We start from the raw sequence: 27269 nt of genomic DNA on the forward strand, positions 1-27269 counted from the left end.
TGCTGCGGTAATCTGCACTCTGGCTGTAACCACAGACCTGGCTTTTCACCTGGTTGGAAGGAGACAGCAAAATCGTGAGGTGGTTTGGTGAGGTCTGAAAGAGGATAGCGTTTTTATCTAGCCTACATGTGACTGTTGCACAGGGTTGGTCCTTCCCCAAATTGTGAAAAAGGCAGTTTATTAAACTGGGTTTTGCCTGTTAGTCAAAGTTACGGAGGACAGGAATCATCTTCCCTCTCTGGTTTTTACCCTTCACCTGTTAACTTTATACTTTACATGCTCTGAGAAATTTCTCTACTACTAATAAACTATAGAAGTGAGCCCAGAAAGTATGGTCTTCACTTTGTAACTTTGGGTGATTGAAGACCATCCTCGCTTATTTTTGCAAATGAAGCAGGGACCACGAGTGGTTGCTTTGCAAGGATACATCCAGTGTTTGTTCTTCCAGGCGGGGGAAGGGGAGAACCCAGCTCTCCCTGCTGCCTCGTGCCCTGCAGCGCCCAAGTGTGACAGTTGCCCAGGCCGAGAACGGCCCTGCTCCACAGCCAGCGGTCACCACCTCAGCAGCCACCGAGGCACCCAAGATGTCCAATGCCGATTTTGCCAAGTTGCTTCTGAGAAAGTGAATGGGACTCTGGAGAAGGGAAATGCCTTACTGCACGCTGGCCAGGAAGAGCAGCCGGCACCCAGCTGTACTCTGGGTACGGAAGGGCCCGGGGCAGCACCCCTCCTGTGTATTTTCCTCGGGGTTAGACAGAAAGGGATGAGGGTGTCCAAGGAAAGAGGCTTGAAGTGCTCCCTCATATTGAGGGCAAGGGGAGGAAAGTGGTCACTCCATGGGTTGAGCCCAGTGTGTGGTTTCTTAAGCTATTTTTGTGTCTTACAGAGTGAGAAACAGAAGTGAAACTCAAACACACCATTTTGAGACCTACTTGTCTAAACATTTTTGGTCAGCTCTGGCCCCCTTTTATAAGACACTTCTCTTAACAGTCTGCACAGCTCATGTGCCCGTCACTCTTTTAATTTTAAAAGACAAAATGGCAGATGCTAGTAATTCACCAGAATGGCCTATTTTAGTAAAGGGGTGGTGGCGATTGGGAAAGTCACATAAAAAACATTTGATGGATTTTTGTTGGGGGGGGGGTTGTGCGTTTTTATATTATGTATTTGTAAATGACACATCAGCCCACTGTTTTATGTTTCCTAAAAGCAAAATATTTGTGACCTTTGTTTTATATGGGAGCTCTGTGTGCCACCTGCTCTGGACCATTTTCTTTGCCTAGTGATTAGTGAACCGTGTTCTTTGTCTAAATACTGAGTTTCACCCCTTTGGTTTTGTTTAAATACCATGTCAAGTGCAAACTTAAATTCTCCCCACTTAGCTTTGTTTATTAAACTGAAGTTCTCTTCAAAGCTTCTTGCTGAATGGTACTCAGATGTGCATTCAAACATGGGTGGATTTTGAAATGGGTGCACTGTTACCTAACAGATGTGGAAATAGAACTTTTGTACGTCAGATCCCATTGTCCCTTTGATTTAAATCATTTCAGTTGTTCTGGGTCTTCAGTTTTAAACTTGACTTTCCTGCATTTTGGCCCTTCAGTTTCTAGGGTTTTCTTTCTTTCTTTACTTTTTATCTTTCATCTCTTATCAAATATTTATTGCTTTAAAAGCCATGTTGCCAGTTCAGTAGGGAAACACAGCTTTTTTATAAAGACATTCTGGGAGAAGAAATCAGGAAATGCTTTCATGCGTGCTAGAAATCAACCCACTTTATCTGTTTCTTAAGTTTTTGTACATCAGCCTTTACTACATTTTTAATGGGAAATTGGAAGTGTCATCCAAAAGTGTTGACAAAAGAGCAAAAGGAACTCTAGTGCCTGTCCTTGAGCTTCAGTATCTGTCTAGCACAGGGTCCTTCATCTCTGCTGTACCCGCCCTCCTTGTTACATTGAAGGCTGTGTCAGACATCACAGTACCCCACCCCCTGCCCGCCAGCCCTCCCAACCAGGGACTACAGCGAGTGCCTCCAAGAGATAAGGCCCTACAGGCCATGGTTTTGTCATTACTCCTAGAAACATGAGCAGTAATGCCTTAAGGTCTTCAACTATCCAAATTCCTAGTTTCCTGTTTTATAAGTGCATCCCCCCACCTACCCTGGGAAGTTAGGGTAGGTTGATAAACATCTGAAGTCTTTTAATCTGACAGGTCCCCTCCACCTTGTCTCTCCTTTTCACAAAACATTTTTTGTTAGGTGTTAGTTGTGAATTAAATTCATAGTGGCCAGAAGAATGCATGCTGTGTCCCTGGTCCCTCCTGTGTTCCTTGGAATGGGCACCAACCCCCCACCCCCACCCCCACCCCATGGAAGCTTGTTGGTGAGGTGAGTGGATGGGGGTATGCAGGGCCTGCAACCGAGGAGCCCTGAGTATCTCCTCCCTAGTCCAGGCTGACGTGGATTCACTCCTGCCGCTGCCTATTTCACTGTTCCGCTCTCTTGCTGTTGGCCCGTCTTCGGCCCTCACTTCATGCTCTCTTGTGTCAGCACAGGCTCATTACAGAATTGAACCCACTCAGACTTGGGCTCAGGGTGTGGATGGTCCACGAAACGGACTGTCAGGAACATGTGAGTGGGTTTATGTGTTTTCCCCAGGAAATCAAGAACTGATGGTAAAGAGAAGCACGAAACACCATTTACGTTACTGGCGTGTTAGCAGAAGACCAGTGCTTCAGGCCTGCCAGCGCAGGTAGGTGGCGTCCCCCCCTCCCAGTTCTGTCTCATCTGCCCGTTGAGAGGGGCACCTCGTACCACAGTACAAATGGGGCTTGATGTTCCGAGAGGATTCCTCCTTCATCCTTGTGACAGACAGGAACACTGCCTGAATAAGATGGCAGGGTCTCAGGCCTTTATGTAATAAAATACTTTATTAGAGTCAGTAATCTGTTAAAATAACCTCCTTTACAACAGAGCTAAAGTGCACGATTCTCTCTATGACAAAGCATGTACTTCTGTCAGGCTTTCTTGGCGTGCTTATAAAACCAAGACGATAGGAGAGTTCAGGTTGCCGAGAGACTTTATGGCAGCATTTGAGTACGAAAATACTTTTTATAAAGGTTTGAATATCCCTTGGGGCCACTTCACACAGCTTTTCCTTAATCGTTCAGAAAGCTACTCTGCGCCTATTACACAGTTAAATAACTATAGAAACACCTGCCACCTCAGAAGAGTGACCTCCTTGCTGTCAGGATGTGACTTTGCATGTGTTCACCACATTCTGACGCCGACCCAGGGCACGACAGCATGCTTTGCCGCTGAGAAAGGAGCCTGTGGCCATTTGGAGTCTGAGCAGCACAGCAGCGGCCATTTCAGCACGTGGGCCAACATGCTACTGGTAGAGAGGAGGCTTCTTCCATAGAGTGAAGACTTGGAAACTTGGCCGCGTTACATGGGACATTTTATCATTTTACAAGTTGCTAGAAAAATAAGGCCACTCCAAGGCAATCTCTTCAGCTTCCCCTAGGGGACGCGGGACAGTACCAGGGCTGGGGGAGGTGGGCGCGGAGTCAGTAAGTGGGGAAGACTGCGTGACAAAAGGGATACCTCCTGGCTGGGTGAAAGGTTTTTCTTGGTTTGCTAGCAGCTCCCTCTAATTCATTATTGAAAAGGCTTATTTGGTGTTGACGTGGCAGCTGTTTTCTCAGATGTGTTCTCGAATATCTACCTACACGAGGTGTTCCACCAAAGGGTCGGTGAAGGCAGACTTGGCTACTCGTACAATACCTGGTCTGTGCTAGGATTCAGTTGCATGACCGGCGCAGAGGACTTGTAGACTAAAATGTCTGGTCTGAGTTGCTGCAAACAAAGTGCAAGAAACATTTTATACACAGAGAAAACCTAACTGGCCACTCCCCTATTCATAATTAGAAAAACAGTCTTGATGAGGGAATGTTAACAGCCTCTGGTACTAGAGTCTGCGAACTAACTAGGTAGGACTCAAGGACCTCCTTGAAATGAGCAAGGTCTCTAACTAGAAATGTTGTCAATATTAATTTTATTTCATTTCTCCAAAGTTTGCTCTACCAGTGAGAATTGGTCACAACACCCATCTCTTTGTAGAAGCAAGCTTTCAGTCATTTCTCAAAACCGGGACCAGGTTCTCCCCAAGAGTGCTGACCTCTCAGGTCAAGTCATAGGGTACTTGGAGGAGTTTCTCCTATGGCTTCTGGACCTCCTTCCATACTTCTGGCCTCTCCCCACATGAGTGCAAATTCTGCTCCAGAACCTGTGTTCTGGTCACACACACACAGCACTGATGCCCCCAAAGCCTCCTTCGGGCCACCAATGCAGACAGCAGACACCACACAACATTTACTAGCCCCACAGAAAAAAATAAATAATAACTTGGGCTGAATTATAAATTACCTTAGAGATAAGGCTTAATAATTTAGGTTTTCTTTTTCTGAACTGAAACATCTGGAGGTAAAGAATGTTTAAGTTCTTTTTCTGTCTCCTTTTGCTTTAGGAGACAATTAGGTTTCTAGAAGTGCTAAGGTTTCCCCTGCCTCGGGACATCCCTTGTCACCCAGGGAGGATTTCCAGGGTTAGGGCTTCACAGGCAGGGTCTCCTTAAACCCAGAGTGGTTGGGTTTGGCTTCAGGCAGTGCCACTGGGTACTCCGTTGTGGCAAAGAGCAGGGTGTCCAGAGTGGTTTCTGTACACTTGGCAATGAAGCGGATGAATGGCCTCACGTCCCCTTCATTGGCAACCTCCAGTACGTGGTAGTACTCAGACCTCTGCTCCTTGCGGATGGTGATGGGTGGGTAGCCTGCCTGCATCAGTATGAGGTTCATCAGCAGGCGTGAGGTCCTTCCATTGCCGTCGATGAAAGGGTGGATGTAAACCAGTTTATAATGGGCCAAGGCTGCAAACTCCACCGGGTGCAGATTCATGGCGTCCTCGGAGTTGAGCCATTGGATGAACTCCTGCATCTGCTTTTCCACATCTTGAGGATGGGGAGGGATGTGGTGTCCCACGAGGACCTGTGTCGTCCGAAACCTGCCAGCTTCCACTGGATCCACATAACCCAGCACCCGCCTATGGATCTCCAGCACGTCGCTGATGGTGACAGACCCGATGCGGGAGACTAGTGTTGTGTTGATGTATGTCATGGCTGCGTGCATGCCAATGACTTCGTTCTGCTCCTCCAGGCTTTTCCCCGGCACAGCGTAGCGGGTCTCCAGGATGTGTCTGATTTCTGAGAGGGTGAGGGTGTTGCCCTCGATCGCGACCGTATGGTAGATGTGATGGTAGTAAGTTTCCTCCATGACCCGGCGCAGCGCGGAGTTGCCCTTGGGGATGGACATGACCTTCTTCACTTTGCTGTCAATGATGCTAAAATACCTCTGGTCGATCTCCTCGACCAGCGGCAGTGTCCGGTCCCGGTTGACCAGTGCTTTCTCATGGTAGGGCGATATGGTCAACGCTCTGGTGTATAAGTAATCCGCCTGGATGATGTCCTTATCCTCTTCTGAAAAGATGCCAAACTCGTTGAGCGCATCCACGAAGTCCGGGTCCATTTTGAGGGCGTGCAGGAAGAGCTTGTGGGCCTTTTCCCGCTTGCCTTGGCGTTTCATCTCCAGGGCTTGGTTCAGAGCTGCTTTGGCTTCCAACTTAGCAGCTAGAAAAGAGCCAGAGAAGCATTGGCAGAGAGGGTTGTGGGGTGGGCAAAGAATGTTCAAGGGAGCTGTCCCCTGTGCTGGGCCTTCGGTGTGCTCGTTCCAGCCCTTGTGCTCACCGTTCCACACTACACATATCGATGCATTTGTGCCCCACAGCTGGTCTTTGTGTGTCCCCAAAGCCATTCTCTGCCCTGGGAGATACCGCCTGGATTCCCTGGACCCCTGCCTCTGAGAGCCACAGTGAGTGGCTGTGGCTACAGCTCCTGTTAAGGGTTTCTCCCGTATTCTCCGCCCTCTGCTGTCCTGTCAGTCCTGGTGATCCTGGCCCTGGCCCCTGGCCCCTGGCCCCTCAGGCCTAGGCTGTTAATAGCTCCCCCCTGATGCTAGGCTCTGGAGGTTTCCCCATCTCTGGGCTGTTCTTCAAATCTTTTAACCCAGTGGTTCTCAACCAAGGGTGATCCCCTCCCCCACCAGGGGACAGCTGGCAGTGTCTGAAGACTTGTGGGGTTGTCACAGCTGGGGGGGGGTGTGCTACTGCCATCCAGTGGGTAGAGCCCAGAGATCATGCTCAGTATCCTGCAATGCACCCCAGAGGACAGTGTGAAGGGAGAGAAACCGCTCTAGATCTAGCCCTCCCATCACCAGCCCTCCACCCGCTGTGTGTCCACCACACACGGGGCTGCTTTTCCTCACATCCTCAGACTCTCTCACCCTCTGGTCGCTACCCCCCATGCCTTTTCCTTTGGGTCATTTTCCTGTTGACAATGGGGTCTCAGCTCAGGCGTCCCCTCCAGGAAGCCCACCTGGTATGCTCTCTTACCTCCCCATCACCGCTGGTGACACTTATTATCTTAGCCTACTGTTTGTCTAGGCTGGGAGCTCGGGGCAGTCTTGTACGCCGAGTACCCTGTACCCTGCATGTGGGACACTGCAGGCACTCCACACAGCTATCCAATTAAGAAGTGGGGAGCAGTATCCGGTCTGCCTTACCTGGAGAGGCCTTGGTCTTGACCACAAGCAGTGCCGGGTCCCTGGAGGTGACACTGAGCTCTGTGGATGGTCTGCTGCACTTGGTGATGGCATGCTGCACCCTGTCCAGCTTGCTCCTGAGCAGGTAGAAGCCCTTGAGCACGGTTAAACACTGCTCTTCTAAGGCTCCCAGTGGCAGCAGCAGCGCCAGCAGGGACCCCAGCACCATGCTCAGCAGCATAACCCACAGGAAGCGGCCCCAGACGGAGACCCATTTTGGTTCAGTCACTGCCATCACTGAAGCCATGGGCATGAGTGTCATCTGGACCCAGGGGTGGGTCCCCTGCACATATTCAGTTGCCCAAGAACACGATCTGCAGGGAACCAAGAGTTGTAGATGAGGCAGGGGAAGTGGGTACGCTCCAGATAAGTTTCTGAATTCAGTGGGGGCTTGGAGGCTCCTGCACCTCCTATTTCACTATGACCAGGGGGTTGGGGCAAGGCAGGAAGTGGATATAAATGGGAAGGGGCCAGCCTGGAGGACAAGTGCCACTTCCAGGGCCCCGTGACTCTGAAAAATAATGTCATGGCATCAACATTTACTGAGCATTTACTGTATGCCAGGCCCTGGGCCAAGCACTAAGGACCTCACACTATCTCTTGCAATCTTCAACAGGAGCTGATGACTTCAGTCATCCCATTTCTCCACATGAGGAAACAGGCTCAGAGAGATGAAGCCCCTTGCCCAAAGTCACCCAGTGAGTAAGTGACAGCCATAGGACTTGAATTCAGGAACCCATGGCTCTGAAGTCCCCTCCCTTGACCACAGGTCTCTGACCACACACATACCCAGATTGGCCAAAGCAGTTCTGAGGTCTAGTCTTTGATACACACAGCTGTTTGGTGGCCTGATTTGCTACCTCATGGTGGCTGTCAGTTCATGCCCACATCCTGGTATTAGCTGCAGTGCTGCTCCCCTCTCTAGCCTGCCTTCCCTGACCTGTCCAGAAAGGATCTCACAGAAAGCTTGGGCAGTGCCCGCCCAAGCAGTCCAAGCACCACTCACTCCCAGCATGACAGTGGGTATGTGCTTTGGGCTGGCAGTGGGAGTGGAGGGGTCAGGTATGCAAGCACCATTATGCTAACAATAAGCATTTATTGGGCAACTATGGTGTACTGAGCACTAAGCTGAGTGCTAGCCATGCATTATCTCAATACCTTATGAAGGAAAGCTACCCCCAACTCCATTTTACAGACAAGAGAAACTAAAGCAGAGTAAGTCAATCTCTAGAAGGCCACGGGAGTAAACAGAAGCGTCATGAATGAATGGCATACCCAGTACATCTGGGAAGAGCACCCAGGTCTTAGCCTCTATTTCCAACCAGGACCCATGCACCCCTGCTCCAGCCTGCTCCTGGTGCTGGGCCTCCAAGACCCAAAAATGACTGATGAGGTTTGATCGCCCAGGGCTTGGAGTCTAATGAGGGAGCCTGGCTCGTTGATACACCTGAAATGGCCCGGTCTGCGCTCTAACAGGGGTACGCTGGGCATGCTGTCGGGTTTTAGAAGAGGGTATGGGTCACTGCTTCGTCCAGGTGCTCTGAGAGGCTCTCGGAGGGACGGGATCTGCGGCAGGGCTGGAGTTCTCCAGGGACCCAGGTCTGCGCGGGGGAGGCTGGAGATAAGAACGTCTCACCCCTCACTACTCTAGGAAGGGGGAAACTGAGGCCCAGACGGGCGAAGTGGCTGGACTTAGGTCCCTCTGAATTCCGCCCAGGCCTCACTTCCCCGCTGCCCCCTGCCCAGCTTGCCCCTTCCGAGCCCCTGGGGCTCACCCCCTCCTACCGCGCGCTGCTGCCCGACCCCTGCGGCCGCCTTCCAGGCGCTCGGAGGCTCCGCAGCCACCGGCTCCCAGGCCCCGCTCCGCCGCCAGCCCTCTGGCCCCGCCCCCGGCAACTCGCAATTGGTCGGCTCGCCATCCTCGTCGCGGCGGATTGGTTTACCCGACTTGTCTCCGCTTCGCACTTCCGGGTCCTAGCCCCTGTGTCGCTTCCCCGGGAAAGACGCGCCGTGGGTCACTCCCATTGGCTGGCTCTTGTGTTGGTCTCGTGCACTCAGCAGCCAATAGGTAGCCGTAGGGGCGAGGTCGGCCACAGGCGGGAGTAGCGGGCGAAAACCCGCGGGGCGGCTGTATGGGGATTCGATAGGTTCCGCGACCGGAAACTCGCAGTTTCACCTGTGGTGAAGTGCTGTTCTGCTCGTTGTGCGGGACCGCTTTCCTGGGCCTCCGTTTCCTTAGGTGGAAAATAAGGATGATCCGCACCCTTTTTGTCTGACTTCAGAGCTCCTGCTCTTAGTCTTCACCCTGTGATACCACGCTTGCCCCCTTCCCTCTCTTTCTCACCTTCTTTCCTTTTTCTCCCAAACTTTTTAATTTGTATCCACTCGAGAAGAAACTGGCTGGTTTATTTAGCTTCTCTGAGAGACTGGTATTTTTCCTTGAAGCAGAGAGCTGAAACCTGCATCCTTGTTCACAAATACTGGAATTCAACATCCAGGACATGCCCAGAAATGCCGAGCAGTTAGATGGTAGCCTATAGTTTCGGGAGGCAGAGAGACCCTGGCTTCAATCCAGACTTTGTCACCTAAGCTCTGTGTGATCTTGGGTGTTGCTCCAAGCCTCAGTTTTTCCATTTTTAAAATGGGGACAAACAGCCAATCCCTCCTTTGGCCCCAAGTTCAGGATCTGCAGAAGGCCTGACCTTCAAGATCTGACCTCCTCCACGACACACTTTCCCTTTGGGAGCCCCTTTCAGGCAGTGGTTGTGGGTGTCACACTGAAGCCACACAGCCCTGGGTTCTAATACCAGCTCTGCCACTTGGAAACAGAGTTACATTCAGCAAGTGACTTGATTTCACTGGTCCCGTCTGCTTTTCTGTAAACGGGGGACAGTGTGATGACACTCCCTCCTCATAAAGTTTAGTGTGACAGGGAAGTGAGATCCTACATGTCTGGCACAAAGCAAACATTTGATAAGTATCTGCTGTTGCAATTCCTAGAGAAGACATAAAGTCATTGCTGTTTTGTTATTCACAGAAGAAACTGTCAGAGCTGCAGGTGGCTCCAGTCCCTGGGGAGTGAGTCCGTGTCCTCTCATAGGTCTCAATCTGCTTCCAGTTTAGGCAAGTGTGCTGTGGTAAAAGACACCATGGGGGCGGGGGTGGGGGTCATTGCAAAGTGAAGGACCAAACAACTTTGGCCCTTGCTGGTTGTGCTTCCTGTTTATATCTTGTAACCATTCCCCATTCCCCCAGCTCCCAGCCCTTGGCATGGAAATTGGCATCTAGTAAATGCTCGAGAAATTTTGTTGACAAATAAGAAATACCCAAAGCAGGACAACCCATGTTGTTTTTAAGAAACAAAATCAGGATAGTGGTTATTTCTGGGGCTGCTTGTTTCTATTTTTTAAACAAAGAATCCAACATTGTTCTCTTGAAGTCTTGTGAATTTTGCTTCTGATAGCCCAAGCAATAGTGTTGTAAAAACTTCCTCCAGAAGATAGGCCTACTATGCAACCAGCTAGTTATGGGGGATGGTTGGAGGAGTAGAAAGAATTGAAGCTCAGGGGTCCAGCCGGTAGGTGTTCAGTTGCAGGGTGTATCTCTTATTAGCTGTGTGTCCTGGAACAGGTCACTTACCCACTGAACTGGGTATCCTGGGCTTGTGGAACTCTACCCCTCTCAGGCATAAGGTGATGTCATCATCTGCTTATAAAGGCACTGTCTGGGGCACTTGGGTGGCTCAGTCAGTTAAGCATCTACTTTCCGCTCGGGTCATGATCCCAGGGTCCTGGGATCAAGCCTGTGGCAGGCTCCCTGCTCTCCCACTCCCTCTGCCCCTCACCCCTGCTTGTGCTCGCTTGCTGTCTCTGTCTCTCAAGTAAGTAAAATTAAAAAAAAAAAAAAGGAAAAGAAAAAGAAAAAATTAAAAAAACATAAAGGCACCATCCACCTTCCAGTGTCGCCTCTTCAATGAGCTTAGAAAGATGGGTAGCAAACCCAGAAGCTACACAAGAACCATGAATGAGTAAAATTGTCTGGGCGTGAGACAACAAGGGGAGGTGGGGAGTGTGTGGAGAAGGTGAGAGTACCTGCCTTATCCAAAGGGAGCAGCATCTTCTCAGCTCTAGCCTACATTTATTGTGTCCAAAAGTTGACAGATTTCCTAAATGTTCAAGATAGATGTCAGGCCTAGATTTTTAAGCAAACTCTCCAGATTTTCAAACATTTGGTATGTCTGCCCACTGGCTACGGAGGGCTGCCAGACCGTAATCCCCGTTTTAGGCTTTTAAAATGGGCCGGAGATGGTGGCTGGTGGAACACAGGAAGGAACGTCACAGATGCCTCTTGGCAGATGATCGCACCACTGCCTGTGACCACTAGGGGGTAGTAATTTCACGGGCATCACTTCCCCCATCCAGTCTCTTTGTCAGGAGACCTCAATTTTCTTGACTGCCTTCAGCTGCATTGAATGCACAAAATACGGTCCCTGAAGCGATATTCAAAAGTTGGCTTGCTCCACCTTAAGCATTCCATGTTGGGTGGAAATGGCCTCCTCGAGGCCTACGGAGGAGTTCTCTAAAATCTTACCTTGACACTTGACAAATGCAAAACAAAACAAAACAAAACAAACCCTTACGCATCTTTAAGAAACAGCAGTCAAGCACTTCTTGGAGGCAGAGTCGGATTCTATTGCTTAGGAAGTACAAAACTCCCCAAATGGAGGCTATATTGCCTTGAAATGGCTCCAGAATGACTGAACTTCATTAAAAAGAGAATGCACAATACTGGTCCCCCCCTTCCCCCCACACCCCCTCTTCCTCTCATCTCCCAGCCTGCTTGGATTTTTTTTTCTCTCCTAATTTAGAGCTGCTGCCGAAGATCAACCCCCCCACCCCAGCAGCCCTTCTCCCTGACTACTGACATCTTCAGTTTGCCTACCCAGTGCGGTCAGGCCCAGTGCCTGGGGCATCCCCAAGAGGCAGGGTTTGGGGGAACCCCCGTAGGTGTCCTTGGGCCCATGGCTCCTGCTCTGGATTCAGGATGATCTCAGATATGGCAAGTGTTGCTTTCAGAGCCAATCACTTGGGGAAGTGATGTTTCTTACTTTCAATAAATTAAACATAACTCTTTTCTTGTTAAATAGCCAAAATAACCAACTACTTTATTTCCCTTTTTTAAAAAATTGAAGTGTATTTGACATACAATATCATATTAGTTTTGGGTATATGACATAGTGATGCGACAATTCTGTACCTCGCTCAGTGCTCACCACGAAGAGTGCAGTTACTGTCCATCACCTTACAAGGTTTTTACAACCACTTTATTTCCTAAAAGCAAAATGGGATCACAGATAGAATAGAAGCAAAATGGGGTCACAAACAATAATAAGAAAAAAATTCCCACGGGCAGTTGTACTAGATATTTTTTATGCTTGTCTACTTTTAAATTATGAAGTATTTCAGACATCCAGAAGGCATAAATAATAAAATGGCTACCTGTGTGCCAAGTCTCCAGTTTAAGAAATACCATGTTGGGGCACCTGGGTGGCTCAGATGGTTAAGCTGCTGCCTTCGTTCGGCTCAGGTCATGATCCCAGGGTCCTGGGATCAAGTCCCTCACTGGGCTCCCTGCTCAGTGGGGAGCTTGCTTCTCCCTCTCTCTCTCCCCCTGCTTGTGCTCTCTCTGCCTCTCTCTCTCTCTCTCTCAAATGAATAAATAAATCTTTAAAAAGGAAAAAAAGGACTAGAAATTATCCAAATACCTATCAACAGGTAATGGGAAATCCTAAGTAGAGTACAACACAACAATTGACAGTTGCTGAGCTCAAACTAACTGAATCAACATTAATATAAATCTCTACAATATAATGCTAAACCAAAAAAAAAAAGCAGGAGTATACACAACTCCTGTATATATAACATGTGTATATACTCCTGTATATATAACATGTATATATAACATGTAAAAGCATGCAGAATATTGCTATATATTAGTTAAGAGTATATACATATGGTTAAAAACAAGAGGCCATATATGGATATAATGAGCAACAAATTCAAGACGGTGATTGTCTCTGGGAGGGAAGGAAGGGGAAGTGACACTGGAGAGGATGCCCAGGGCTTCAGAGCATTGGTAATATGATCTATTTCTTTCTTTCTTTCTTTTTTGTTTTTTTTTTTAAGACTTACTTATTTACTTATTTTAGAGACAGAGAGAGAGCACGAGTGGGAGGGGCAGAGGGAGAAGGAGAGAGAATCTCAAGCAGACTCTGTGGTAACTGTGGAGCTCCATCCCACGACCCCAAGATCCTGACCTAAGCCAAATCAGGTCCTTTTCTGTTACAAACACATGGCAGTGAAATTCTTGTATGATTTTTTGGGCATGTGTGTGGAAGTTTTTCTAGGGCAGAGTTTCTCAAAGAACGAATCACCTAGGGAGATTTTTAAAAAAATCCATACCTGGGCCTGCTCTAGACCAATAAAGTCCTCCAACCTTTGTGACCCTCCTGTATCTTGACTGTAAATGGAAATAATTGTACCTGTCCCTCTATCTCATTATTGGTAGTGGTAACAACCACTTATTAGGCACTTACTGTGTACTAAGTAATTGATGTGCATTGTTTTACTGGATTTTTATAACAATACCATGAAGTAGAGATCATTAAACCCACTTTACAGAAGGGGAAACCAAGGCTCAGTGAAGTTCAGTAATTACCCTGAGACACAGCAAGCAAGTGGCAGAGCCAAGGTTCACAACCGGTATTCCTAACTTGAAACTTACAGTTTTAACCAGTATCAGATCCTATGATTTCAGGGCTGATGGGCTAGCTCTTCAATTTTACATATGGAGAAACTGAAGTGGTTAGAGGGCAAGGGCAGAGCCTGGACACAAATCCAAGTCTACAGACTCATAGTTCACCAACACATCACTTTCTTTTGTAAAAGGATGGGGAAGGGTATGAGGAGCAAGGAGGGGAAAATTTTTTTTTTCTTAATTGTATTTATTTGTCAGAGAGAGAGAGAGCACAAGCAGGGGGAGTAGCAGCCAGAGGGAGAAGCAGAATCCCCCCTGAGCAAGGATCCTGATGTGGGGCTTGATCCCAGGAACCTGGGATCATGGGCCAAGCTGAACTGAACCACCCAGGTGTCCCAAGGAGGGAAAATCTTTTCTTCTCAAGACCATCTTCTCAACCATCTTTTCTTCTCAAGACAATTTCTGGCCATCCTAGGGGCTGCTGGACCTACTCTGAATCAGTTATCCACTGCTGTGTCACAAATAGTGCCCCAAATTAGCAGCCTAACACAACAACACAAGTGTATTTTAGTTTACGTACTTTGTGTGTGACAAGAGTCCAGGAGCAGCTTAGTCGGACAGTTTGGGCTCAGGATCCATGTTAAGACTATCACCATGTTGGCTGGGGCTGCAGTCACCTGAAGGCTTGACTGGACTGAGGAGCCCTTTCCAAGGTGCCTTGCTTAGGCAGCTGGCAGGTTGGTGCTGGCTGCTGGGCTGGGGCTTCAGTTTTTCTCCACGTGGGTAACTCCATTAGGGCTGTCTGGGTGCCCTCCCAACATGGCGGCTTCCCCCTGGTATGAGTGATCCGAGAGCATGATGTCCTCTACGACATAGCTTTGGAAGTCACATAGTGTCTGAACTGTCTGGTCATGACACACAACAACCTAGGTACACTGTGGAAGGGGACTGCTTCCTGTTCAGCCAGGTGAAGGTGAGGATCATTAGGGGCCATCTTGGAGGCCACCTCTCCAGTGCCCACTGTGCCTGCCCCTCATCAATCCCAGTGGTTCCATCTGACAGCCCAACAGCCTGGCCTTCAGGCCCCTTTGGCCAAGTCTTGGTGGGGGACGGGAAGCTTCTGCATCTGTGAGACTCGCCTGCCACAACGCTGGGTTCCCGGTTGACAATTGCCTTTCCCCCAGATGTTCCATGAGAGCTTTCCAGCTACGTTTCTCTCATTGGCCGGAGAAGCTGCCTCCTCCTACCTAAAAATATGGCCGGGCCGACAATTGGAGACTGGCTCAGGTGCTCAAGATGCCATTTTAGTCACAGCCTCTGTAAGATGTGCCTAATACCCTCTCCTCTTCCTGCATGGTGATAGTGACTCAGGGTGGCCACTAGGCCAGCCTGGAGTGTGGACCCACAGGACCCCCTGTCTGCCTCCCTCCCGATTTCCCTACTTAATGGGATTACGGGCTGTCCCACCCATCAGCAGGGCAGCCAGTGCCTGGGAGCTACTGGACAGATGGGCGGCAGCCACCCCGGGTCCAGATTACAGTCCCTTTGGACACGCCCCAGAAGCTCTCTGGTGGAAGCTTTCTGTTGCCATAGTAACACGGAGACAAAGAAATTAGCAAGGGTGTCTGGCTAGGCGAGGAAGCCAACCCTTTACTATGCATTCCCCTCTTCTAACTAGATAAGAATTCCAAGTGGGCTCCAGAGGGACATCAAAGAGTCTTCCTGGCATCGGGGAAATGCTCTTTAATGAATTGTGAAAAGAGCGTTGCCCTTAGAGTGATGGTGCTGGCTCTGGCACTCCTAGGGCAACCGGAGGAGGAAGTTTAGAGCCAATGCAGCTTTCTCTTGTTGTTTATTGTTGTTTTTAAGAAGACTGCCAGGTTGTTGTTGTTGTTTTTTTTTTTAAGTTTATTTGTTTATTTGAGAAATCTCTATACCCAATGGGGGGCTCAAACTCACAACCCCGGGATCAGCAGTCTCACACTCCACCCACGGAGTCAGCCAGGCACTCCTGTTATTAATATCAATTTATTGAGCTGTGATTCTCATACTACACCATTCACTCATAATCACAGTCGATTTTAGAACTGTTCATCTTCCCCCTCCCCCTCCAAAGAAACCTCCCACCCTTTAGGTTTTTCTGCCCTCCTCCCTGGCAACAACTTTGTATCCATATAGATTCCTCTTCCTATAAATGGAGGCATAGAATGTGTAGTCTTTGGTGACAGGCTTCTTTCAGCATTTTTATCCTTTGCTCCTCCTTAAGGTCCTTCACAGTCTCTCTGACAAAGGCCAAGGCCACCAGCGCTTGCCCTTCCTGTTCCATCTGGAGCCTTCCCTGCTACTTCGAGACTATAGTGGGGCAAGAGGCCCCTTCGGAGCACGGATGACCAGGTGTCCTGCCTGAGCTGAGGTGGACATGCTTCCCCATGACTCCCTTTTATGGAGGCCGGGGTGGGACAGTTCTCATCACAACCGGCAAGTGCTTCCTAGGTACCCGGCACTGTCCTGCCAGTGTCATGTGTTAGGACTAGACAGGACTAGTCTGTCATTGTGACAGACCTTTCTTTCCCCTCCTTTTCTTTTTGTGGGATTCACTTAAAAACCACCTCTTTGTGCACCTGCTTTGCCGAAGCTACATTGTTTTCTGTCTTGCAGCCCTAACAATGCAGGTAGAAATCATCTCATTTTTTGCCTTGCGCTTGTCTAGGTATTTGACTTGTTTATTTCATCAGCATTATTATTGCATTAAAATGCACATACTGTAAGATTTACCATCTTAACTATTTTGAATTGTGCAACTCAGTGGTATTAAACACATTCACATTGTTGTCTAACCAACACCACCATCCATTTCCAGGACTCTGTTCATCGGCCCAAACTGAAACTCTAGCGCCCCAGTCCTCCTCCCCCAGCCGGGGGGACCCCCTTTTACTTTCCGACTCTCAGATTCTGACTACTCCAGGTGGAACCCGATGGTGTTTGTCTCTTTGAGAAGGCTTAGCCTAGAATCCTTAGGGGTCATCCCCATGATAGCACAGGTCAGAGTTTCCTACCTTTTTGAGGCCAAATACCATTTCCTAGGGCCCACTTTGAACATGTCCTTGGGTACAGCTGAGATGCTAGTCTGCTATTATTTCTTTTTTAATTTAAAAGATTATATTTCTTTGTTTTTTAGAGCAGCTTGAAGTTCATAGCAAAATTGAGAGGAAGCTACAGAGATTTCCCTTCTATGCCCCCCCCAGGCACAACCTCCCCCTTTACCAGCACCCCCACCAGAGTAGAATTCTTGTTGTAATTGATGGACCTACACGGACACATCGTCACCACCCAGAGTCCATAGTTTCCATCTGGGTTCTCTCTTCGTGTTGTGCGTTCTGTGGGTCTGGACAGATGCCTAAGGACAGGCGTCCAGCATCATGCAGAGTATTTTCACTGCCTTAAATATCCTCTGCGCCCTGCCTGTTCATCCGTCCCATGCCTCCCACCCCTCCCCCACCCCCACTTCCCCCATCCACCAACCCAGGACAACCTGATCTCTTTATTGTCTTGGAAGTTTTGTCTTTTCCAGAATGTCGTATGTTGGGATCCTACAGTATGTTGCCTTTTCAGATCTGCTTCTTTTACTCCATCCTATGCACTGATGGTTCTTCCATGTCTTTTGTGGCTTGATAGCTCATTGCTTTTTAGCCCTGAATATTTCCATGTGTGGATGTACCCCCATTTATTTATCTTGGTTGCTTCCAGGTTTGGGCAGTTATGAATAAACCTGCTGTAAACATCTGTGCACAGGTATTTGTGTGGACAGAAGTGTTCAACTCCTGCAGGTAAATACCAGGGACAGCGATTGCCGATTCCTACGTTGAGAGGATGTTTTATGTTATAAGAAACCGCCAAACCGCCTCCCAAAGCGGCTGTCCCATTTTGCACTCCCAGCAGCACTGAGTAAGAGCCCCTGTTGCCTCACTTCCTTGGCAGCATTTGGTGTTGTCTGTGTTCTGGATTTTGGCCGTTCTCCTAGATCTGTGGTGGTGTCTTGTTTTAATTTGCATTTCCCTGATGACCTGTGACACGGAGCACGATATGATTTTCCCATTAACTAGTGTCTGGGGAGATTAATTAGAAAATATTGTGAAAGCAGAAAAACAGAAGGTTTTATATCCTAGAATACTTTCTCTTTTATATTAGTGTCCCGGCACAGGTGTTCTGTGTGTTCATTTGTATTCTGTACATTAATTTTCCAATATTAATATTGGGTTAATTAATATTAGGTCAATTGAGTAACCTAAGTAATTAATTAATATTGGGTTAATTAATCAATGAGAGTTTAATTGATTCAACTCTCCTCTCATCTTTCCTGTACAGAGCAGATGATTGTCTCTTTTGGCTTACTTCAGTGTAATGAGAATTTAAAGACACTTGCGAAGCAGATTATAGGACCCTTCCTAATTTTAATGGTGGCACCCACCTGATGTTTTATAGTGCCTACCTCGATAACTAATTCTTTATCAGTTCCTATTTAGAGATTTTATTTATTTGACAGAGAGAGAATGAGCCCAAGCAAGGAAAGCAGCAGAGGCAGATGGAGAAGCAGACTCCCTGCTGAGCAGGGAGCCGGACACAGGGCTCAGTCCCAGGACCTGAGCTGAAGGCAGATGCTCAACCGACTGAGCCACCCAGACGCCCTATCAGTTCCTATTGAGGAAGTTGACTTTCTTAGGGCTTTCCCAAGCACTTCATGTTTCATAGACACAACTTTCTTTTCCCCTCCTATTCTATCCTATCCGCTTTGTACCTAAGATATGTAATTATAATGGCATCTGCAACAGACATAAACAGGTTTGGGAGCAAATGGCTACTTTTGGTAAGCGTGCTGTTCACTGGTGGCTTCTGGCGGCATACTGTTCTGCGGTGATGGGTGTGCCGTGGACAATCTAATTGAATGATCTGACTGGACAGATGGAAACTGAGCAAAATCCTGCCAAGTCTCTGGCCAGTACTTGTCAAAAGTGTCCTGATCTCAAGAGCCAAAGAAAGACCGAGGAACTATGACAGACTGGAAGACACTGAGGAAATGTTGGGATACCTAAATATGTCCTGATTCTGAATTATTTCCTTTATGATAAAGGACTTTATTGGAATAACTGGTGAAATTTAATTGGGGTTTGAGGATTAATTGATGATGATACATCGATGTTTATTGCTTGATTTTTTTTTTGAAGATTTTATTTATTTATTTGAGAAAGAGCAAGAGAGAGCATGAGCGGGGTGAAGGGTAGAGGGAGAAGCAGATGCCCTGCTGAGCAGGGAGCCCGATGCGGAACTCGATTCCAGGACTCTGAGATCATGACCTGAGCCAAAGACGGACGCTTAACCAATTGAGCTACCCAGGTGCCCCCATTGCTTGATTTTGTTGGTTGTCTTACGATTCTGTAGAATTACATGCTGCAGGCCCCTGCTTCCCAGCTCAGAGTGTCTCCCTGAATCAGGGGGGAGCAAAAGGAGCACGCCTGGACCATCCATTTCACTTCAAGAAAGATCTTTTGAACCCCAGTGATGTGCAGGGTGATGCAAGTAGCAAAAAAATCCAAGAGGGAGTTCAGGGACTACCCAGAACACACTGAGAGACATCCAGCCAGAGACTGCTTTACTTTCTTTTCACCTGGAATGTTCTTTCCTACATCTGTGCTTCCCGTAGCAAAGTCCTGCTCACCTCGAGCATCTCCTTTCTTGGGGGATCTTACTCAAGTCCTGACCCCATTTGTGGTCTCTCCTTGGATTTCAGTCCCTCTTGTACTGAATTATTTGTCTGCTGTAGCCCTGGCAGCCTGCGGACTCATGAGGGCAGCCCTTGTCTGCAGCGGTGACAACACACAGCTCGAACCCCCAAACAGTTCCAGCACGAATGGAACATTCTTGTAAGCATCCAGAGCTCACCTTGTTTCAGGGCTGATTAGATTTTACTGAACCTTGCTGCTTCCATTTATAAACATCTTCCCCGTGGCTCCCCCTTACTGTGCTAAGTGTGTCTCTCGGGGTGTGGACCTCTGCTCACCCCATTCTGGAGTTCTGAAAATGGGGAGTCAACAGGGGACAAATGAGTGGTTTCAGGGCTCCAGGAGAGAACAAAAGTATGGTTTATGGACAGGGTCCCTGGTTCTGTTGCCATATCACCTCCAGGCGCCGCACAGAAGTTAATTGTTCAACATTTCACTTTGTATGGCTGAGTCTAATTACTCGGGGAATGGAGTGTTAAATCTCACACGTTGGCCCTTATGGCTTTCAAACAGGGAGGGAGTTAAGAGGCTCAGTCACAATGGAAATGGAGGACAAATGAGTTTCCAGTGTGATGGGAAGGCACAGAGGGGCCCTTAGAAGTAGTAGAGAGAGCCTCTTGACAATGATGCCTAATATTTTCTGTGCCTCCTGAAGAAGTAGCTGGAGGCCCCAATTATAGCATAACAATAATTGCATTTGGACAGGGATGATCTTATAAACCGTCGGCATGCACGTCTTCCCTGGATTGTCCTAGTAAGCCTGCAGAGTGTGTGTGTGCATGTGTGTGTGTGCGTGCGTGTGTGCATTTTCTGTGTGTGCCACGCGGGTGTTGTTTTCATTTTACAGTAGAGGAAACAGGACCAGGAGGTTACATGGTCTTCTCAGGGTCCCACAGGATTCGCCTCCTGATTTCGAGACCAACTGATCATTCATTTGCTTTTTCTGTGATGGGTGGGTGGCTCAGGGTACATCCTTTGGAAATGACAAAAGGCGGTGTCGTGCAATGGTTTAAAGTAGGGGTTGGCAGACTATGGCTTGTGCGCCCAATGTGGCCTACTGCCTGTTTTTTGTAAATAAAATTTTATTGGAACACAGCTGTACCCACCCATTTATGTATCATCATGGCTGTTTTAGTCTACACTGGCAGATTTGGCTGGCTGCAGCGGCAGCTTTATGGCCCACAAAGTCTAAAATATTTACTCCTGGGCCCTTCGTAGCACAAGGTTTCTGACCCCTGAGCAGATGTGCGACCTTGGGCAAGTTACTTAGTTCTCCTTGGCTCTGGCTTTCCATCTGCAAAATGGGAACCATTGTGAAATGTCCAGTGGACAACCATTTCATTAGTTGTCACCAATGGTTTTTGGAGGAGTGAATGAGCTCTTGGCCGGTGACACCTGGGAGATGTTCTTGCTCCTCGGGCTTGCGGTTGGAGATGAAGATGTTCTGAGTTGCTTTCCTGGTGGGGGGGGAGGCTGGGAGGTTTGCATGTTGGTCACAGACACGATCACACTTGAGATCAGCCCTGTTGGGGCTGAGCAAGTAGCTGTGGGTTGTCAGAGGGTCTTCCCTCCCTGTAGTGGGTTGCTGGTTGTTTCCACAGGCCCCTGAGCTAGGCTATTGTGGGAATGGGGGGCGGTCCTGTTTCCCCAATGAAGGAAGGGTATAAAATAGGCTGCCCTGGATCCTCCTTAACCCTAAACCACGGGCAAGAGCCATGGCATAACCCCTTGGCGGGTTTTCTGTAGAGGAGATATAAGCCATGTGCACAGCGATTTGGGGAGCTGGTGGTAGGGAGCCAAGTGGTGGGATGAAATGGGCCACCTGGTGTATCTCCTTAGCTCCGAGTAGTGGTTAAAGCACGGGCTCTGAAGATGGACCTGGGTTCAAATCTGAACTCCACCGTGTCCCATGTGACCTTGGGCAAATGACTCCACCTCCCTGAGCCTCAGTTTCCCTGGCTATAAAATGAGACTAACGATAAAACCTGTATCACGGTCCTATAGGAGAAGGAACCCCATCATGCTTTTAGCCCACCTGTGAAACCACCTGTTTTACGATTTATTTAATGCTTTTCTTAGAAAATCTTTTTTGTTTCTTAAAGATTTTATTTACTTGAGAGAGAGAGGGAAAGAGAGAGAGCACGTACCTGAGCAGGGGAAGGAACAGAGGTAGAGGGAGAAGCAGACTCCCCACTGAGTAGAGAACCTGGCACGGAGCTCGATCCCCGGACCCTGGGATCATGCCCTGAGCTGAAGGCAGACACTAACTGATGGAGCCACCCAGGCACCCCATTTAATGCCTTTCTTCGAATCAACTTTTAAACCTAGAACTTCATCCTAAGGCAGTAACGTTGGTGACCTCATAGAGTGCAAAGTTTCTATTTCCTAACACACATCCATGCTGTATTTTAAAGATGTGCCCCACCAGAAACCAAACTTCACACAGCCAGGCATTTGTATGTATCTCGTTTGCTGATCCATTTCCCGCACAGTGCCCGACACATAATAGGTGCTTAATAAATGCTTGTTGAATGAATGACTAGATGAACTTCAGTCATTCTCCACACTTTGGGAAACACTGAGATAAAGCACAAACAGAAGGCGGTTTGTTTGGCTCCTGGCCCAAGGCAAGCGTTTAATAAATGTTTGCTGTTAGGATTGTTAGCTTGAGCAGTCAGGGTAATGTGGAGCTCCCCAGGTTGGAAGACCACCCATCGTCAGCTGCTGACGGCAGGCATCTTCCCCCTTTTCTGGTTCCACGGCAGGGGGGCCGAAACCCCCTGAGCCTCGACTGTCTTTTGGCTCCCTGTAAGCTCTCAGACCAGATTGCAGCCAGGCCCAGCTGAACCTTGACAAGTGTGGAGAGGCTGTAGGGTCTAGAGAGAGATGTTCACGGTACATGGGGGTTCAGGGTGCGCAATGCCCACATCGGTCCTTAGCCATTATTTATTATTGCCACCAGCATTTTCATGAAGGAGATGGCAGGCATCGGGGCCCATAGCTGCTTCCAGATGTCCACCATAAACACTCCCCTCTTGCTGAGTTCCCAGGAACATAAAACCCGCTGTCAATGGACTTGCCCAGAGCCTGTCTTTGCTGCGTTTTTGTTCTTGTTTAGTTATTACATTAAGTCTCCTGTGATTACAGAGCTGACAGCTGGTAAGGATTTGCATATGGCATGAAATTAAATTAGTTCATTTTAATGTCTAAACTGAGCGGGGCACGAATTTGTCTGGTGAAAACCCTGCCTTCCTTATCTTTGTTTGCACATCTGCTTTTGGCACTAGTACTGTCTTGAAGTTTGATTTCTCCCCACTCCAGCCAGAGAAGGCTGGGGGATTGGCTCCCCCTTCCAGAACTGCAGCAGGGATTATGCACTTGGGGCTTAGAATGTTCTCTTTTAGATTTAGGCACACATTAGGATTCAAGGGCAGCTGAGGAGAGACCAGTGTTCTAGCCTCTGGCTTTATGGCCTTTTTTTGTTTTTGTTTTTGGTTTTTCTTTGGGGGGGTTTTTTTGCTGTTTCACCTTGGGCAAGTTGCTTTCCCTCTCTGAGCCTCAATTTCCCCACCTGTCAAATGAGGGACTAGAGAAGTGTTCATCTCTGGGGATGCTTTTGACATTTGGAGTGGGACTGTTTTTCATTATGCGGGACTGGGCAAGGCATGGTTTAGCCTCCATTGTCCCACCCCTGCCAGTCACTGGCAGCTGGTAGATACTCCACACATGTCTGAATCTAACTGTAGCGAACGCAGTCAGTGCCCTGTCCCTGGGCCCGGACCCCTTTACTGTGCTCACATGCACTATTTCCCCACAACCCACACCTGCATCTCTGCGCTGGAGCTTCGTTCTCAGACTGCCAGAATCCATTCTGCTGGGACCTGGCAATGACCGAGAGGCGAGGAGGGGGGGCACGCCCCTACACACGCCGAGCAGAACAGAGCCCCAAACCATTATTTGGATGAACAGAACACATCTGCAGGCTGGATCTTGCCAGAAGCTGCTGGTTTGCGACCTGCAGTTGTAACTCTACTGATGGCGAGGCTAGCCAATGTGCTCATAGGGCTTTGCGTATGTGAGGGACTGTTTTAAGTGTTTTATGTGCACTAACTCATTGAATCCTCAAGATCACCCTCAGAGGGTGACCCTAGCCTCCCTACTTTACAGCTGGGGAAATAGAGGCACAGAGAAGTGACTTATTTGCCTTAGGTCCCACAGCTAGTGGGTATGGAGTCAAGATCCACATCCTGGTAATCTGGCTCCAGAACCTGCACTCTGACGCCTCCTCTTTGCTGTACTTATTCTGTATATGGGATAACCCTATTTTTGTTTAAATACATGCATACAGTCTGGCTGGAGATACACCAATATGTTGACTGCTTATTTTATCTTTGGGTAATCTTTAAAAAAAATATGCCTTGAGGGGCACCTGGGTGGCTCAGTCTTTAAGTGCCTACCTTCAGCTCAGGTCATGATCCCAGGGTCCTGGGTCAAGCTCCTCATTGGTGGGGGGGGGTGTCCCTGCTCAGCGGGGAGCTTGCTTCTCCCTGTCCCACTCCCCCTGCTTGTGTTTCCTTTCTCACTGTGTCTCTTTCTGCCAAATAAATAAATAAAATATTTTTAAAAATCTGCCTCAAAACATTTTTTTCACTGTACACTGAGGGGGGAAAATATATATATATATGTGTGTGTGTGTGTGTGTGTGTAGAAGTTGTGTAACAATAAAATAGTAAAGACCAAAGAAAGCCAGAGGGCCTCATTCTCTTCCCTCTCCTGCTGTCACACCCACCTCCACTGACCCCAGAGCTGGCCAGCTGTTCCCTTCAGGGTCTCCTTGGAGGTGTGAATCTCTGAGCTCTGGGCTCTGCCTGGCTCTGACCACATCAGGACCCAAGACCCAGGGGAGAGGAACAGCCTTGATGTTAGGGCCTGTGTCTTCAAGGGAACCTGGTCGTGGGTTGGGTTTCCTTGAAGAAGACCTTCTGAGAGAAGGACTTACATGTCCCAAGGGAGATGAATAAGGGGAAGGGGGAGACAGGACAGGGAAAGGGAGGAGACCAAACAAGGCATGATTTTGGCAAAGCCCCATGGAGGGTATTCTCAGCCTATTCCTGCAGAGGGGTGCCCTGGAGAGTGAGTCACATCCCAGAATTAGCCCATGCTTGGGGAAGGAGTGGGGCTTTTGGACATAGGCAACTGATGGCCATCAGGCAAGGGCTGCCTGGGAGAAAAGCTCAGGGGCTTCTGGTCCCCTACAAGTGCCAGCAGAGAGCCCCTAGCAGCCAGGGGCGGTGCTCCAAGAAGGGTCCCCAGGACTGGCTGGTAGAGGTGAATGCACCCAGAGGCTAGAGTGGATGGTGGGGCTCCCAGAAAAGGAGTAAAGGGATCTGAGTGGATTTGGGCCAAGTACCAATATTGTCTAGGCTGGACAGGATGCTGCAATCTATCTGGAAGAGTGATTGACTTGGTGTTCTCCTCTCACTGTTGACCTTGGGCAATTCCCTCAACCTCTCTGAGTCCCAGGCTTCTCATCTGAAAAATGGAGGCAGTCATCTGTCCCCCGTCACTCTCCCCATCGCCAGGGCTTCGTAAATAAAATACCGCACAAAGGTAAAGTGTTCGCTGTTCTCTTGGTTGGGGATTTATTTATGTCATACCTTTGTTCTGTATTTTAAATGGAATGGGATTATGTATTGTATTAGTCAGGTAGGCTGTCATAACAAAGTACCAAAGACTGAGTGACTTAAACAACAAAAATGTATTTGTCACAGTTTCAGAGATTTCAAGTCCAAGATCAAGGTGTCAACAGGGTTGTTTCTGGTGAAGTCTCTCTCCTTGGTTTGAAGATGGCTCATTCCTCAGTGCTTGTGTGTATGGGGGAGGGGGTGGAGAGAGAGAGAGGAAGAGAAGGAGAGAGGGAGAAGAAGAGAAGAAGAGGGAGAGAGAGAGAAGCAAAGAGGGAGGGAGGGGGAAGGGAAGGAGGAGAGAGAGGAAAAGCAAGAGATCTCTGGTGTTTCTTCTTCCTCTTATAAGGACACCAGCCCTGTTGGATCAGGGCTCCCATGCCATGACCTCATTTAACCTTAATTACTGCCTTAAAGGCTCCATTTCCAAATGCAGTCACTTTGGGGGTTAAGGCTTTGATATACGAATTTGCGGGGGCCATGGGATGACACATGCAGTCCATGCCATACGTGTAGAAAGCTTGCATGGTGTGTAAGCAGATGCTGTAAATGTCCATTTCTCTCCCCCCTCCCCATTGTCCTTCCTTCTAACCAGTGCTACATTCCAGGTAGTGTCCTGGGCTGGGGAACAGAGTGGTAAACAAGACAGATACAGTTCCTGCCTTCATGTCCTCTGAAAATACCTGGCCTCTGACCTATGGTGAAGCAAAATCAATAAGCTCAGGGTTGGGCCCAGGATCCTTAGAACGCACTGTTTGAAATAAAAGTCGACACACCCCAGCCTACCAGTCAAGATTGCCTCATGGCTATTGGTGGGGGGAGTGCCCATAATATGTTTAAAATTTAAAAAAAAAAAGTAGTTAACTTTGAAAATGTGATTTCGCTTAAAAATAGCTATTTCCAGCTTCTCCTAAAATAATTGGCAGCTGGCAGCCCTGGGCCAGCATTCTTATGAGGCCTTGGTTGGCTTGAGCCGCAGGCCTGCAGCCCTTGGGAAGCACTGGGGAGTGGTTTCCAGTTCACTCCATTCCCACGCCTGGTCTGGCTCAGTAATTATCCTGCCTGTTCTATAGGTATTAAGATTTGCAATGGCTGGTTTAAATAAATATGACTAACTGAAGAGCCTGACTTTGGGCCTTACTTTTCCCGTATGGAGAATGGGATCGGTTGAATTGTGTTTTCTGCTCTTTCTTCCTTGGGCTCAAGATCACATAATGTGGGGTGCAGTTTGGGTCGAGGGTGTTTGGAAATTGGGTATCATTACTGTGGTAGGCTTGGTTGCCCCTTTCCCCCTTACCCCCCCCCTCTTCAATTTGAATTTATTGAGCATCTGCTATGTGCTAGGGTACATTGGTGACCAAAACTAGATGCAGTCCTTATCCTTGGGATGTTTATAATCCTGTTCCTATTTCAATCATCTGCCTTGCAAGCCTGAACTTCAGTATGGAGGTGACTTTTTTCGTGGTTAGGACAACCCCCGCTGCTCTAGGCTGATCTGGGATGTTTGTTCCCTGCCAAACGCTTTGTTACAACTTCCATCATTCCCATTTTAATTGTTCCCTCGGCCACGGCAAAGATCGCCACTGGTAGAATCAGCTCTTTCCAGTAATGGAAATCCTTTTAAAATGATGTGTACAGCTAGGATGTCTTTAAGTAATTTATATAAAGAGTGAACAAACCCTTGTATGTTTTTATAAGGTAGGGAGAGGTTTATGTTCTGTTAAGTTTGATGTATTGTGATAAATTATGCTTTGGTCTGAAGTCTATGTAGAAAAGCACAGCATTTCTCTGAGTTCTGGGAAATATACTGTAAATAAAGTTGTGGTTTATTTCTTGGCTGGGCATTTTCTCTAATAATGTAAAGACACGTCAACACCCATTTCTTAAGGGCAAAATATGAGATTCTCTCTTCTTCTACAGGGATAGAGTGACTAGAGCTTGCTGTGTTCTTTTTTTTAAAGATTTTTATTTATTTATTTGACAGAGAGGGAGAGAGAGAGAGAGAACTCAAGCAGGGGGAATGACAGGCAGAGGGAGAAGCAGGTTCCCCGCCAAGCAGGGAACCTGACATGGGGCTTGATCCCAGGGCCCTGGTATCATGACCTGAGCCGAAGGCAGACAATTAACCAATTGAGCCACCCAGGTGCCCACTTGCTGTATTCTTTAGACTCTTAAAGGAAGGGGGGCTTGATCTAGAGCCTGTGTCCCACTCTAGTTGCAGTCCCCATGTTTCCAGCTGGCCCAGATCAGTTCGGGTGAATTAGGGGAGTCCGCACCATCTAACCCTGGGCTCTTCCCACTTCTTCCCCTTGGGTGTCATTCCCAAAGATTTGTCTGCTCTGCT

At 48.3% G+C, this 27269-nt stretch overlaps 2 protein-coding genes across 5 annotated transcripts in view; one reads left to right on the forward strand and one right to left on the reverse strand.

Moving 5' to 3' along the window:
- SART3 (spliceosome associated factor 3, U4/U6 recycling protein) overlaps nt 1-2801 on the forward strand; it is a 38334-nt gene extending 35533 nt beyond the window's left edge. For 2 of the 3 annotated variants that reach the window (XM_044244107.1, XM_044244108.1), the window contains exon 19: nt 449-1413. In XM_044244107.1, coding sequence (XP_044100042.1) covers nt 449-626 — 178 coding nt within the window. In that variant the 3' untranslated portion in view covers nt 627-1413. Of the gene's footprint in view, nt 1-448; nt 1414-2653 lie in introns of those variants that run through there. The other variant, XR_006383947.1, reaches the window with a different exon arrangement.
- A 105-nt stretch (nt 2802-2906) lies between these two features.
- Nucleotides 2907-8565, reverse strand: FICD (FIC domain protein adenylyltransferase). Of its 2 annotated transcripts, XR_006383948.1 has the most exons (4): nt 8494-8565; nt 6670-7022; nt 4424-5678; nt 2907-3853 (listed from the first exon to the last, which is right to left on the reverse strand). XR_006383948.1 is itself a non-coding variant. In XM_044244109.1 (3 exons), exons 2-3 carry the CDS (start codon nt 6968-6970, stop codon nt 4603-4605), a joined length of 1377 nt encoding a protein of 458 aa, XP_044100044.1. In that variant the 5' UTR covers nt 6971-7022; nt 8494-8565; the 3' UTR covers nt 2907-4602. The 2 variants fall into 2 exon arrangements, 1 of the variants encoding a protein (XP_044100044.1); XM_044244109.1 differs by having other exon boundaries at nt 2907-5678.
- Nucleotides 8566-27269: the final 18704 nt, after the last annotated feature.

Source organism: Neovison vison, chromosome 3, assembly GCF_020171115.1.
Source record: "Neovison vison isolate M4711 chromosome 3, ASM_NN_V1, whole genome shotgun sequence".
Taxonomy (NCBI): Eukaryota; Metazoa; Chordata; class Mammalia; order Carnivora; family Mustelidae; genus Neogale; species Neogale vison.

Excerpts from the sequence above, each read along its gene's own strand:
- FICD (XM_044244109.1), bottom strand. The coding sequence starts at position 6,970 with ATGACACTCATGCCCATGGCTTCAGTGATGGCAGTGACTGAACCAAAA. Across the intron at positions 5,679-6,669 it reads CAAGACCAAGGCCTCTCCAG|CTGCTAAGTTGGAAGCCAAA; the intron begins GTAAGGCAGACC and ends GCTCTTTTCTAG.